Consider the following 14,962-nt stretch of genomic DNA (forward strand, 5'->3'; position numbering starts at 1 on the left):
CTATTTTTAAGTTGACGCTTTCATTAAACTACTTCCTGATTACCAATTTAATACGTTTAAAATCAAGACAATAAAAGCAGCAAACCAATAACCTTAATACCTTTTACTAATACAACAACTGCTCCAGGTAAACAAATACACAAGTCTGAGCCAGAGCACAAAATCCCATCAAAATGTTCACATTTGAAAATATTTGTGAGTTTCTGCGCAGTGAAGTAACTCTAAAATCAGCAGTATTGACTGTTGTGAACTAAATATCTAAAAATAAATCTGCATCTACATACCAAGAAACACGAAGCGTAACTCATGAATGTGGATGATCAAGACTCAGCCACTCGATCCGTATTCAACACCATTCACTCGACTGAATGACGAGTTTTATCAAAGGCATTTAATTTAGTCAAATCAGAAATGTAACCGCAGGGCAGGGTGCTTTAAATATCTGTTAGCTGAAGCTCTGGGGCTGACTGAAGGACATCAGGCCTTAAATTCAAAGCCAAAACGGTTGGCAGCACTGATCCCAGGTCCCTCAGCTGAAGGTGAAGAGCAGCCTCAAATCCAGACAGGAGCTGCAGTAAAACCTCCTCTGGCTGTTCAGAGCTATTTTGTCATTGTGCGTACGTGGACACTTTTTAAAAGTCCTGCACACCCACACAGAAGTTTTTAGGGTCAAACTCCACACACACACACAAAACACACAAGTCGTCCCACGGTCTGCACACACACCCATACGGGTCTAATCAGCCTACGCGAGTCAAAACAACTGTGCTAAGCTTTATTTATTCAGGAAGTCTCAATGACATCAATATCTATTATGCCTGAGAGCAAATTACATACACACAAGATCACAGCAGGACAAGACAGCCACAGAAAACAATCATCACACACACAGAGACGCTGATTAGAACAATTACTGCTTTATCATAATATCAGGAAGCAAAACTTGCTGAGAGGAATCAGCGCTTCTAACTTTAGGTTGTTCAGTGATTCATCCCAGGAGCATGCCGGATAGTTCGGCTCTTCACCAGCGGTACTGTGGCAGGAGATCTCCTTTATGAATTTAATGTCCATGCACAGAACAAAGGTTCCTAACATAGATCCTTGTGGGACACCTTTGTCAAGATTTGGGGGCTTGATTTGAAAGCGAAGGCAAGAACATTGAGTTCTACCAACAAGATACAAGTTAAAAAAGGTGAAAGTATTAATATTGACTTATCTAAGGAAATGCTGTGATTGGTGGTATCGAAGGCCTTACAGATGGCAGTATAATGCTGCTTCATAACAAGACTTCTCATCCACAAAAGCAGTTCCAACTGTAATCCCTCCATGACCTAAAAAAATTATCAACAACATGCAGGTTTAAGATCCAAAATCCGAACAGCAGAGAAAATACACCTTTGTGCTGCAGTTATTTTCGTAACACAGAAACATTTTCACGGCCCCCTGACCCTTCCATTCCCACCGCAATAACAGACGAATGTTCAATAGCACCATGACTGCTGCAAAGGAATGAATTCAGTCGGATTTTTTGAATGTTTTCTGCTTTCACCAAATGTGTTTCTGCAAGCTGACATTCAAATTCAATTTCAGCTCCCAGTGGTACATGCAGGTAGACGTGAAGAGCTGGAAGAAATGCAGAAGGGCTGCGGTCTGGTTCCAGACCGTACGCTACAGCATGAAAACAAATAAAACATGGGAACACTGGCAAACATATATCTGCATTTCAGTTATATTCCACCCAAACTGGTTTACAGGAAAGTGCCAGGAGCAAGATGAGGAGGTATTTGTCTTCTAAAGTCGAACACTCGCGAACAAATCAACCCCCCTGTGCAAAAGTTCCTAAAAGGCTCTCCGAGTGAAGCAGCACATTGCTTGAGGTTTTTTCTTGTTTTTGTGGATTTTTCTATATTTAAGCCACAGGAAATGTTTACAAAAATCCACCTGTCTTTTGGACCTACATTGCAATTTGGGGCAGCAAAGAAAAGAGTGTCCCGTCTCTTGTAACTGAGACCTCAGGGAGTCTCTCTATTGTGGTGAAAGTCTGGTATCGGGTTTAGTCACCGACAGGAAATCTTTGGCCAAACAAAGCCCTCGGAGTGCAATACAAACTGCCTCCTAAACAGCCATGAGTAAGCACTCTGACTTGTTTATTCCAGAGAGACCTGCACTCACCAGGTCTCTTAAAGTGATGAAGCATCATGGGCTGGCAAATGAAGGTAAACATCAGGGTGCTGGGAACAGTGAACTCATATTAGGTTGCACTGTGATATCTGGGTGTTTAAAGGATTAGGGACAAATAATGCACACAGCTGCTAATTGCACCTTCAGAATCATCTGAAATTACCTGATCAACATCTAATTATAGTATCATGACAATGTTTTCTTTTGCGTTTCACTCACATTAAGACATTTTGCTTAAAAATACAAATAGTCATCACTGTCTTCGACCTTCACAGACATGGATTGAACCCTCGCATCAGGCACCGTGAACACAAAAACACCCTCCAATTTAGGTTTAAAGGAGCCTTTTACCCTTTTTTGGAAATATACTTACTTGCTTTCTTGTCAAGAAATATCAAGATCAATGCTGCTCATGTATGTGTCCACTGAATATGAAGCTACAGCCAGCAGGCGATGACTTTAGCTTAGCATAAAGGCTGGAAACTGCCTCTGTGCAAAGGTAAACAAATCCGCCTATCAGCACATCTGGAGTTAATTTGTTATATCTTATAAAAGTGTAAAACTGTCGAGGACTATGTCTTGAGCCATACGAGGAGTCACCATAAGGTTTTTTTTATATATATATGGTTGGACAGAGCGAGGCTGGCTAGGTTTCCCTGTAGCTTCCTGTTTTATGCTAAGCTAACTAGCCACTTGCTGAAGCCTCATACAAAAGTACACTGACTTGCATTTCCAACTCTAATGGCCCAAACAGGAAGTGAGAGCCACATTTCACTGACTCCTGCTGTCGCACCACTCGGCAGTGGGGACGCCTCAACAGCGCTGCACGTCCTTCACAAATCCAGCAACATTTTCTCTCCTTACTTCTTTGTTTAAAAAGTAGGCCTGGTGAAATGAAAGGCCCACATCTTCATTTAAAACAACGCTGAGCTTCTCTCGAAACCTGCTGTCTACACAGTCGATGAAGAAGCGCAACCTGCTAAACTTGATAAAAACATTGAGAAAGTAACTTTAAAGCACGGGTGAACCGTTTCCAAAGTCACTGTCAAATAGAAGGTCAGTCATGACTAAAAGAGCAGAGAAGATTTTCTTTAAATTCCTTCGGGTTTGCCTCATTTTCAGCATCATTTCATCACTTTAAAAAAGAGCAAAAACCTGTTCGCAGCCTGGAGTTCGACCCGTAGATGACACAGCAGCAGCTGGACAAAGTCGATGTGGCATCAAACCATTTTTTTACTTCAACAGTTCAAAGTTTCTTTGTCACTGCTGGTATGGATGCAGCTGCAGAGAAGCAACAAACTCAATAACTCACGGTTCCTGCAGGATAAAGTCCAGGTTCTCTGGAGAGATCTGTCCGGTCACAGGATGGCGAAACGCCGTGGTCCTCTGGTTATGACTGAAGTGACAGAGGGAGGAGAGAGAGGAGACAAAATTAGCAACCTCGGCTGCACTGTAAACACCGTGAGGGCATCACCCTGGATTTTCAGCCCCGCTGTGTTCACAGGCACAGCGGACACGAGCCGATCATTCCCCACAGGAGTGGCGGGTTTAGAAGCTCTGTCCAACCTCCCCACCCAGATGGGCCTTTGTCCCTGACTTTCCCAGCCCTGTGTAGAATGTGAGGGGTGGCTGCGGGACCACCCCACCCCACCCCACCCTGTACAGCCTGTGTGGAGCAAAATGTTGGGCTCAGCACAAAATGCTGGACAGCGCAGGCCTGGGCCTCCGTCAGTTATAGACTCAGTCGAGCAGAGTGTGAAAGCAGTTGACAGGGTAAACAACACAGGGTGGTGCAGAGGGTCACAGTGTGTGTGTGTGTGTGTGTGTGTGGGGGGGGGGGGGGGGGGGGTGTTCAGGGAACGGCTCTCCAGTTGAACAGGAGCTTGAATGCCTCACAGCAGAGTTGACAATGCTCTGCTGCTGAGGTGTATTGATATTTATACTGAAGTTCCAACAGCTTTGACAAAGTTTGGTGTTCACGTCTCATCAAGGGACACTTCGTCCTACAGGATGAGTGACAGGACAGAATTAAGAGAGAACATTTTAAAGGACAGTTGTTATGCTTCCCTGTGCTTGTCTGACACTTCCTCAGAAGGGATTTCCTGCCTGGAGGAGGTATTTTGGAAACCTGAAGTCCAGTTAGTTTGTGAATATAATCGTGCTGAAACAGTTTGTCAACACTTTTGATGAACTGATCGACAGAAAAACACAAAATGTCAGCTGCTTCTCCTCTGTTTTCCATTACATATCTTCCGATTGTGGACCACTGTTTGAACAAAACAAACAAACTGAAGACATCGCCTCCTACAAATGTGACATTTTCCACTATTTTAACTCATGAAAATACACCATTAGTTTGGTCCTAATATATAAGACCATGTAAGTTTTCTTTTCTAAAATACACCAGGTAAACTCTTAGCATCTCCCCTGCCAATTCAATAAATATACACCCTTTAAGTACTCGTGTGGAGACTAATCTATTCACATCCTCAAGGATTTCATACGCAGGGACAACAAGTCCTCACAAACACAGAAGAACAACTGAAGTGGAGCAAACAACAAACTGCTGCAGAACCAGCAGCAGCACAGCATTGATGAGAGACACCATGCACACACACACACACACACACACACACACACACACACACACACACACACACACACACACACACACACACACACACACCAAACAAATCCCAGGTGTGTTAAGGTTCAGAAACCTTTCCCATCTCCAACAACAGTCAATACGTAGTAACGCTGGTTTCCATTCGCGAGCAGCTCACTTTACTCCAGCTGTACGGATTCCTGCTTGATGTAGCAGAAGATCAAATCCTCCAGGACTACAAGGTTTCCCAGGAGACCCGGTGACATGGCAGCAGCAGGCTCCAAAACAGGGACATGCAATGCCGTTATTAGCTCACAGCACAGCACCTGAACACAAGGTGTCACATGAAGCTGGTCACGTCTAAAGGCACTGCTGTCTGCAGACCTTTCAGCTCACACTGATGTCTGCCACAGTGTTCCCTCCTGTCAGTTAAACTACTTCTACTACTGCACTGCTACAATTACTAACAGTAACAGTAACAGTGACGTGAACATGGTGTTTGTTGTTTACAACCCGGATTCCAACGCTGTGTTGGAAGAATGAATCATTTGCAAACAAACTGAGTTTAATGACAACAGTTTTCTGAAGTGGCTCATGTGTGAATCTCCTTCATCCAGTCATGTGTTCACAAAGTGGTGAACCTCGCTCCATCCTTGCTTGTGAACCACTGAGCCTTTCCAAGATGCCCCTTTCACACCCAATCATGACACTATCACCTGTTACCAATCAACCTGTTTACCTGTGGAGTGTTCCAAACAGGTGTTTTTGGAGCGTTCCACATCTTTCCCAGTCTTTAGTTGTTCCAGTCCTGTGATGTCAACGAGGTAAAATATTAAATGTACTGTATTTGTACAGTTTAATTTACCCAGCATCCCAACATTTTTGGAATCGGGGTTCCACTAAAGGCATATTTTGCCTTGAGTTGAATTCACTGCCTGCCTCGATCTCGTTTTGGCTTTCAGTAAGTGGCAGTGACGAGCAGAGGGAGCTGACGTGGGGGTAATGGGCTGACACACCAGTCAATCAAGCACCATTAGGCTCCATTAACTTTCAACCATCGTTAACCAATATGTAGTTTTTTTAAGAAGCAGTCTGCATGAGAGCAGGAGAGGACCTGCAGCTCAACACGTCATGTGATCCAGTCATGATGGTTTTCTGCGTGTGTATGAAAATCAATATCACCGATCAGAAAAAAACACGAGGTTGAACTTAACCCAACAGGAACCATCTCTCGGCACCCAAAGAAGTGATTTACACACCATGCAGTGACTGTACTGGTTGTATTCATTTTTGATTCTGCTGTAGCTTGGAGGAGTTTGGTCTTTTTTCCCTCTGCGGGCGGCACAGTGTCAACATTCTCCACTGCTGCAGGCTATGTGTTCGTCTGTCAGGTAAAAAAAAAGAACGCGTGAAGCATAATGCAAAGAATTTATAGCTTTCATAAGTCCTGACAAATCACCCAGAGGGGACTGTGCTCACATTTACACATGAGCGCTTGACAGCTCGCCATAAAAAAAAAAGTCTCTACAGTGAAATGCAAAAGGCGTGTTGAGGAGCATGAAGAACCTCGGCTCCCAGTCCACGAGGGAGGAGAGCAGCGCCGCGCAGGAGACGGCGTTAGTCATGCTGCCAGTCCTACAGGACAAAAACACCCAGCGCTCCAGATAGCAGCATCGCTCATGGCGATGGGCTCATGGTCTCAACATGAAGAGCGGCCCTGCAGCCCAGTCCAAGGCACTCCAAGAATTAATAACTGTCTGAATGGGATGGAATTCTAATCGATCAGTCGTAGCTTGAAAAGGAAAACAGATTGTCGTGACGGGCCTCTGAGCCATGAGTTATGACTGAGACACTCTGCTCGCAGAGCTGCAACGAATTCAACACGAATGCTAAACAGCAGCCGCGGAGTCAGTGCTGTTTCTGCTGGTAAACAGCTACCTGGGTCAGCGCAGGCCATGTCGTGTGTGCTGTGTCATGGTTACAGATCTGGAGGAAGTAGCTGAGGCAAAAGTTAATACCGTAAGAAAAAAAAACATCCCACCATTTATTTTCTACCACTGCTGTCATGACTTGCTTTATTTCTTCAAAAACAGCTTAATTAGCAAAATCAAACACCTTAAAATAACCAGAAAACAACCTGTCTATCTACACCATTTGGCTATGGTGGCACATTTTTTAAATTATACACTTTAAAAGTCATGAATATGTATGAAAGACATCTGTGCTGGATCGTGTAAGAGGATTACACGAGAAAATTTGAATTACATTGACAGCAAATGTTACATAAATGAGGACTTAGATTACATTAGTAAGAAATTATGCTAACAGGATTAATATGCCATTAAGATCATTATTACATTAATGGTTTATTGTGTTAATGAGGCACTTTTTTTTTTACATTGCTCCAGAGGACAGCGACGTGAGGCTCAAGCGCTCAAACACCTTTATCTGAATGAACGTTGAACAAAACGCTGATGTGAGACAACAGACGAACACACGACACACACGGGTTAAGAAACGATGATCGTTGCGGCGTGACGACAGCCGTGAGAACATGTGTCGTTCACACAAACGTGGAAGAAGTGATAGATGCATGCAGAATTCACAGCAATCTTATGAAATGAAATGCAATACGTTAAACCCATTAACTGTGATCTCTTTGCCAGACTATTAAATGATGAAAAGGTATTTATGGCTGCTGAGGACACGGCCGCCTTAAAACCCTCTCAGTGAGCCCGGCAGTAAATTCGGATATTGATCGCGCACATTCAAACAAAGCCTTGTTTATTTCTATGCTGATACGTGAAGCACTTCTCCCGGGAAGCAGATAATCCACGTCTGATTGCTCGCAGAATATGAATGGGAACAGCGTGTCAGTGTCCTGAGAGGTTGTTTATCAGCGACTGTGATTTCATTCTGCAGCGAGCTTCAAAATAGTACAAGATATAATAGAGCTGATAGTGTCATTTCAGGAGAGCTGAGGCAACGATGACCTGAGCCATAAAGGAGAAAACGTTGAGAGAAGCACTAAAAGCTTTATATAGCACCCTTTTAACAATGCCCTCTAACACTGATAACAAACGACACCTGTTCACAATGAGCCTCACATCTCTCAGTCCATTTGCTGTTTGGTGTGTTTTCTGTACTTTTCTTACTCTCACAGCTTCAGTCGAGCTGGATAACATAAATCTCTTAGTGTCTATAATATAAATGGCTAAAGTCATATTGAAAGAGCAAGAAGCTTCTACCTGGAGTGACCGTTTCGCACCAAGAAATCTGCCGAAGAGGCGAGACCAGGAGTCAGAGATGAGAGAGGAAACCAGGACGTGCGTACTGCTGATGCTTTTGCTCTCTCCATGCTGCGTTTATGTGAGACTGTTTGTTGAAGTTAATTAGTGATTAGCTTAAGCAGAATTGGATGAGGCGGGTAAAAGGTGTATGCAGCACTTTAGCGTCTGTCGGCTCATTGTTCTGGTTCAGTCTCCGTTTTCAGTGAAATAAGCTCTGAGAAGCTGTCAGGTTGACATGTGTGAAGAGGGCGGCCGTTTGCTAACACGTTAGCTATATCAGTTTCAGGAGGCCAAACAAATGGCAAACATATATGATTTCAGCTCGCTGTGGATTCTGCTTCCAAGTGGCCAAAAAAAGATTAATGCAGCAACAGCAGTCTGTCACACAGAAACATGGAATACAGTGATGTTACTACAGCAGGCGACATGAACAGCTGACGGTAAGGAAAGGCAGTGTTTCAGAGGGCTGGGCTGGGCCGACGATCCGCCGACCCATCGATTTTCCCTTTAACGATCAACTGTGAGACTCATATACAAACACTGATTCATAGAAGTTATCAGAAAACCACACATTTCTGCATCAGCGTGTTTGTTTTTAATGCGTCTTCTGGGGTTTTGTGGGTACCTGAAGAGCTCGTAATGTATATTATCTCATTTTACAGTGTGAAAGCTTTGAGCAGAGGCAGAATTTAAGTGTGAATGGACTCACAAAAAACACAAATATGGTCCATGTGGGTCAGGCGAGAACACACGTGCTCGAAGGCTTTGAACTCAAAGCTTCTGCTCAGCTCTTCACTGTGTTCCTCATCTGTTATATCTCACATTATTTCACTGTAGCTCTCTGTGGCTCAGAGGTAAGTGCACCTGAAACACGGCATCAGCTAAAAGCACACAGAGCGGCTGTAAAAACGTATTCCACTCATCCAAACACTGCCTGTTGTCCCACAAACTTTAATCTTCAAGGACAACCGAGGCACTACTCTACCTTCCCCTGCAAGCTCTCCAGGCATGAGAGACTTGCGTAACTGCCATATCATTAAAAGCGCTGCCTCTCAAAAAAGCCCAAAGCCCGCTGATTAAAATAGCCCACTTGATGCTGACACTGTGCATGCAGCTTTCCACGGTAGGTGTGCTGTTTACCTGCACCGTGACGGAGATGACTCCAGAATACAGACTGGTTGAGTCACAGGAGGCCAATCAGCATTCGTTTTTACTGTTGGCGGTGGAGTCGCTAACGTGCACACGAGGGATTCACAGGAAACAATGCAACACGTAATCCAGCGTGACTGCTGTTTTACCTCAATGATACCTGCTAATCTCCCTCTCTACAGCTGTGTCAGGGCTGCTACGGCTAATGCAAAACGCCACATCTCCTGCTTCAGGTTGGCGCTGACCGCGATCATTCGGCAAAAATGTGCGTACAAAGCAAGACACTGCAATTTTCTGCACCGCTTGACTGCAGATACAGAAGGGAGTAATATCTCTGCAAAGGAACTGTCTCCCATTACTGTGCTCTGGTGTGGAAAAATACTCGCTACCCACGTGAGGCATGAGAACAGATGATAATGGCAAAATGAAAAAACACCAATTATTGGCTGATTTACATATTAAAACAAGTTTGTTTGGCGGCACTGTGAACAGAAACACCAGCTGGACCTGGAACCTGCAGTGTAAAACCACACCTGCTGTTACCACCAGTGACCACAGGTGGCGCAAAATCACCTACATTTGAAGCTGTCCAAAGACAAGCTGCCGTGCAAGAACTTAAGCAGAATTTAGATTTTCCAGCGTCAACATAGGGAGATAAGTGTTGGTAATCAAACTAGTATTCGGGTTCAAAATGTGTGAATTAGTTTCTACCTCAAGCTCATGCTGAAGGTGGATGATGGGTCACATTGGTTCATTGACGGCTGAATCGCAGCCATGATCATGCATCACCTCCAGTTACTGCCGAGCAGCGTGCCAAGAAACAGCGTGTGAACTAAATGTGATTTACATGGAAGCGGTTTCCCCCACGGCGCCTCCACGCAGGGACCCGTCAGTCCCAGCCGGCGTGTGCACAGACCGTCATTCATAAAAAGAAGTCGAGCTCGGTGCAGTAAAACGTGTTCGAATCAATCACTTCCTCGGCCTGTCAGCAACATATTAATCCAGCGAATGAATCAAACTTGCTGAGCTCTGCTTCTCACCATGCGTGTCGCGAATCCGCCCTCACGAGTTCGGCTTCAGCTCCCTCTGCTTCTGCAGCGTTTCTCAGATGCAACCGGCTGAAGACTGTGATTGCACCAATCAGCTGATTACAGACATACTGCATATAGTACATAGATGTTGTTTTTTTTGGTGATTCTGGCACCTGTTTCTGCACTGATCCCAGCAGGAAACAGACGCCTCCATCAAATTCATCACTCGTCTGTGGAGTTGAGACGTAGGCAGAGAACTTTTTCTTTGTTAATGATACAACAGCTTGTGTTATAAAAACTACCCCGACACAGAGTTCAGACAAAGCGGCTCTGACAAAAGCACCGACGGCATCTCTCCCTTTCACTCTTCAACATCCACCCTTTGACATTAATTTGGGGTTTTGTGACATGAGACTGAAGTCTGAAAGAACACACACGACTGGTGCTTTCATGTCAGGAACGTCTTGACCAAACGCAGAAACCCAAACAAGCCGTTGCGACAAAATGGCACATTACTTTGACATCTGAGAAAAAGCAAAGCTCCAAAGCCCGCTCGGCCTTTCATGCCAGTTAAGTATTTTCACTTTGCGATGTCTTTCTGCTCTTCTTTTCATCTCCTTTCATCACAACAGCTCCCCTGCAGCTGGAGCCGAGTTTGGGTCTTACTCAAAGCCAGGCGTGACATTGGGGATTTAAACTGAACCTTCTTCTTCTTATGAGACGCTCTTGACCGCTGAAGTGCTGTCAGCCGGTTTGCTCTGCGCCTCTGCGTTTGACTTTTCCGCCCCCGTCCAAATCCACGTGACATTTATGAAGGACGGGCGGTAAAACCTCCGGGGTTACGCAAACACGCCGCCGTCCGGGACAACACATCCCGCCTCTCATGCGAGCACACATGACCACACATACCACACATGACTCCGGAGCTGGCATACGGTGCACACGCTGCACCTGCTGGGTCACATGACTGAGCGCCAGCCTGAAGGAACTTTATTCCTGTCGCTGGCTGCAGCCAACTGAGCAGAGCTGCTGAAATGATTGATTGATTACTCGAGTGACTGAGGGGTAATTGCCAACAAATTGGATCATTTGCTTAATTCATATATAAAGGAAAACAGCTCATTTGAGTTTGTCAGATATTTACACTGAATATCTTCTTCTTAGACAGCAGATTAATAAAAATAAGCATTACTCGCAGCTCTGAAACCAAATCAAAGTCTAGTTTAAGTCTTTTTTCCTCTGTGTCCTCTTGCCAACAAGAGCTGGCAGCTGATAATTGACGTCCCTTCAGAGTCTGTGTGATACTGTGCCAATACCTTTACAGACAGCCATCAGCCTGTCACTGGGGTATTTACTCTGCTGCTCCTTCATGATTGGCTGACAGCGAAGTGATCTGCAATGACAGGCTGGCTTATTGATACCCTGATTGCCTAAATGAGCAAAATAATGTTTTTTGATTCTACATATTGAATTAAATTATTAGTATACAAGTACACATACAAGTATATTTTATCATTTTTTAATCAGTTTGCAGGAAATTAGGGCAGATATGACCAAAATCTCATATCCAGATATCCATTATTCCATTTCCAGATGCGATACGGCACGGTAAATTCAATAAATACATAGTTTATATGAAACGACCGCATGGAAAGGCTTTTTTCTTGTTTCATTTTTAATCATGTACTCAACAAATAAAAGGTTCTTACTCATATTTGATTATTCTTCTCCTTTTATTTGGGGCCAAATGTCACTTAAGCAGCTAACAAAATATAACATATTATGTTTTCAAAGTAGTTTTCTGGTCTGTGTCCAACTTTTCAGACCTAAACCACATTAATGAGACAGAAGCGGCCCCTCTTTTGGGTTTTGCCTTTAGTCCTCCTGTTTTGAAGTAGCAGCTTCTGTGTCAAATTCAATCTCCTCCATGTTTGTTTGTGTTGCCTTCGTGCAAATTTCCCACCCACATCTGTGCCACGAGAAAGAAAGCAAAGCGCCGTCCAAGACAGATGTGTTTCTCTATCGTCGCACAGTAAACATCATCACATGGCATCACAGCTAGCTTCTACATTAGCTTCTCTCTTGTTTACTTAATATTTACAGGTAATACTTTGAAATGTCAATACAATCTAACTCATTTGACAGTTTTGTGAATTAGTGTAATAGTTTTAAGAGCATGCAAGATGAACACCAGCAAAAAATGACAGCAAACATTGACTGGAGCTAAAAAAAAGCTCCAAAACAAGTCAAGTTATTATTGTGTTTTTGTCATAAAGCAATAGAACTGAACACAATATGTAAGATAAGAAGAAGAGAGAGAGCTGTTCTCGTGCTCTCAGTTGTTTCTCTGATGTCTCTGCCGAGGCTAAAGCTAACGTGGCAGTGATGCACTGCAGTTAAAATGCTACACTTTGACATTTCCTTTTATTGATGATGCACTGATCAATGTGTCACGATCACTGATAAACCACGCCTCCACCTGGCTGTGACTGATGTTTGAAAAAGCAGAGCCCGTCGGCTTCGACCGCAACTCTCGTCCCCGATGAACACCGGGACTTCGTCACCCTGCGCGCGTTTTAACAGATGTGTAGCAGACGGCGTATTTCTAAATGATTTGGCGAGTGGGTGTTCTCCCAGCCAAAGGTCACGTCTATTTAAAGGGTTTTTCCAGATGAAATGTGTTTGAAGTGCAGCGAGGGAGGGCGGGGAGGAGTGCTGCCGGTGCAGCGCGAGGAAACACAGCAAGGTCAGTCCCATTCAGAGCACACTGTTCACGCTAAACAAGGTGTCCGAGCGCGAGTGTGTGTAGTATTACTGTAGGCATGAAGACACTGACAGCACGTGTGGGCGAGAGTGTGTGTGTGTGTGTGTGTGTGTGTGTGTGTGTGTGTGTGTGTGTGTATCCTCGTCAGCGCAGTGTTGACACTCAGCTGAAGTTTTCCTGTAGGTGAGCAAACATCGCAAGTTCAAATCTTTGCTTAAAAATAGCTGATTTAAAATGCGCCCGGCAGAAGTTATTTTGAACGCTGTGGTCACACGTGACCTTTCCCAGGCTCAAAAGTAGACGACGGCGTGCAAACCTCAACTGGAAAAAGTTACGATGAAAACCAGAATGACTCGTAACTTCTTGGTAAAATGACACAGCAAAACCTGTTGGAAGCCTCGCAGACCAGCGACAGTCACTTCCTTTTTCAGCAATGCACACACACACACACACACACACACACACGCAGCTTTGCCAAGAACTAAACGCCACTTTGGTGCGCGGCCTAATGTTTAAATAAAAATCACTTAATTGAGTCGCACCACGCCACAGCTGCAAAAAGGGTCCTGATTTGGCCGCAGCACAAAAGCGGGTTAAAAACATTATCGCTGCTGATTTCGGGCGGCCTGCAGAGTGTGCCGCTGGCACCGCGGCTGATTATTTAACAGCCACTGAAAGTCCACACAGCTCCCCGATGATCCTTTCAGCCTCCGGCTCTCACCGACAGCGTGAACGTAACACGAGAGTTATTTTTACAGCACACCGGTGAAGGTCTCAAAGAGCACAATCTTAATGTATTAGTGCTAAACGACGAGCCAACAAACGACACAGAATGTGACTAACTGGTTTCGATTATTACTTTCCTGTTAATTGAATAAATTTATGTGTTTCTCTTTTCTCATTCAAACAGGGGAACAGTAGATTAAAACCACAGAGAAGAAGATTTGAACATTTCAGGTGAAAAACGCCGATCAAAGGTCTCACATTGCTCAGGCACACGGCCCTTTTTTAATTGTAATTTTAGGTTTAGTTAGAGCGTTAGGTCATTTTATCCAGTGCTGAGCCAGAGGAGGAAAGCAGGACCGAAGCTAATGCCTTGCCAAAAGACACATGACAGAAATATGCCAGTTTGGAAGATGCTTGGAGGTCAGATGCTATTTCAATCATCCATAAATCACCAAGTTATGACATTTCAAAGGCTATTTGGCTGAGCAGAGAAAAGAAATCCACTCATCGTTCCAGTCTGAGTTTTCCAGGATGTTTCACTGCAGAACAGTGAACCGTCTCTGGCTTCCTTCAGCACAATGTGGCTCTGGAAGATCACAATGTCACGATGAGCTCACGTCCCTGACCGAGCTCCACACAAACAGATACAACATCATGTATTTTCCAGAGCTATTGAACAGGCTAATATCAGCTGAAGAACCATGCAGTCGAGTCGGAGCAGCTCAGCCAGCTGAGTGCTGCTGCTGTAACCGAAGAGCCCACCTCCACCTCGCAAACATAACACTATAAAAAGATGCACAAGCTTCCTCAGCGTAACGGAGAGCAGAAAAATGCCTCCTCTATTTTTATTTATTTATTTATTTATGTATTTTTACCTGTGTCCACACGGTCACTGCTGCTGTGGCTTCATTACTTTTGCTCCCCTCCAAGCATGTGAACGTGGGCGAATGCTGCATGTACTGCGCTCTCCTCCTGTCTGTAACAAGGCCGAGGGAGTGCCAGCATGCTAGCTCAGTCCTATAACTGGCCAGGGGGTGAAGAGATGGAATACAATCTGACCACCACAAACACACAAAGTCAAACGCACACACGCGCACGCACACACGCAAACACATACACTCAGCCGCTCTGCTGGATTCCTAGCAGGCCGCTGCTGCCAGTAAATTCCTTCCTTGGCCCAGTGAACATGAGGCAGTGACACATTTGGTTCAGCTCC

The 14,962-nt window shown here is 44.5% G+C and overlaps 1 protein-coding gene across 10 annotated transcripts in view; it reads right to left on the minus strand.

The window, feature by feature from the left end:
- The window catches only part of LOC143321869 (pleckstrin homology domain-containing family A member 7-like), a 120,053-nt gene that overhangs the window by 54,496 nt on the left and 50,595 nt on the right, over positions 1–14,962 (minus strand). For all 10 annotated transcript variants that reach the window (XM_076732573.1, XM_076732572.1, XM_076732568.1 and 7 more), the window contains one exon: positions 3,494–3,577. In XM_076732573.1, coding sequence (XP_076588688.1) covers positions 3,494–3,577 — 84 coding nt within the window. The remainder of the gene's footprint in view (positions 1–3,493; positions 3,578–14,962) is intronic.

The sequence above is a fragment of the Chaetodon auriga genome, chromosome 6 (assembly GCF_051107435.1).
Source record: "Chaetodon auriga isolate fChaAug3 chromosome 6, fChaAug3.hap1, whole genome shotgun sequence".
NCBI classification, from domain to species: domain Eukaryota; kingdom Metazoa; phylum Chordata; class Actinopteri; order Chaetodontiformes; family Chaetodontidae; genus Chaetodon; species Chaetodon auriga.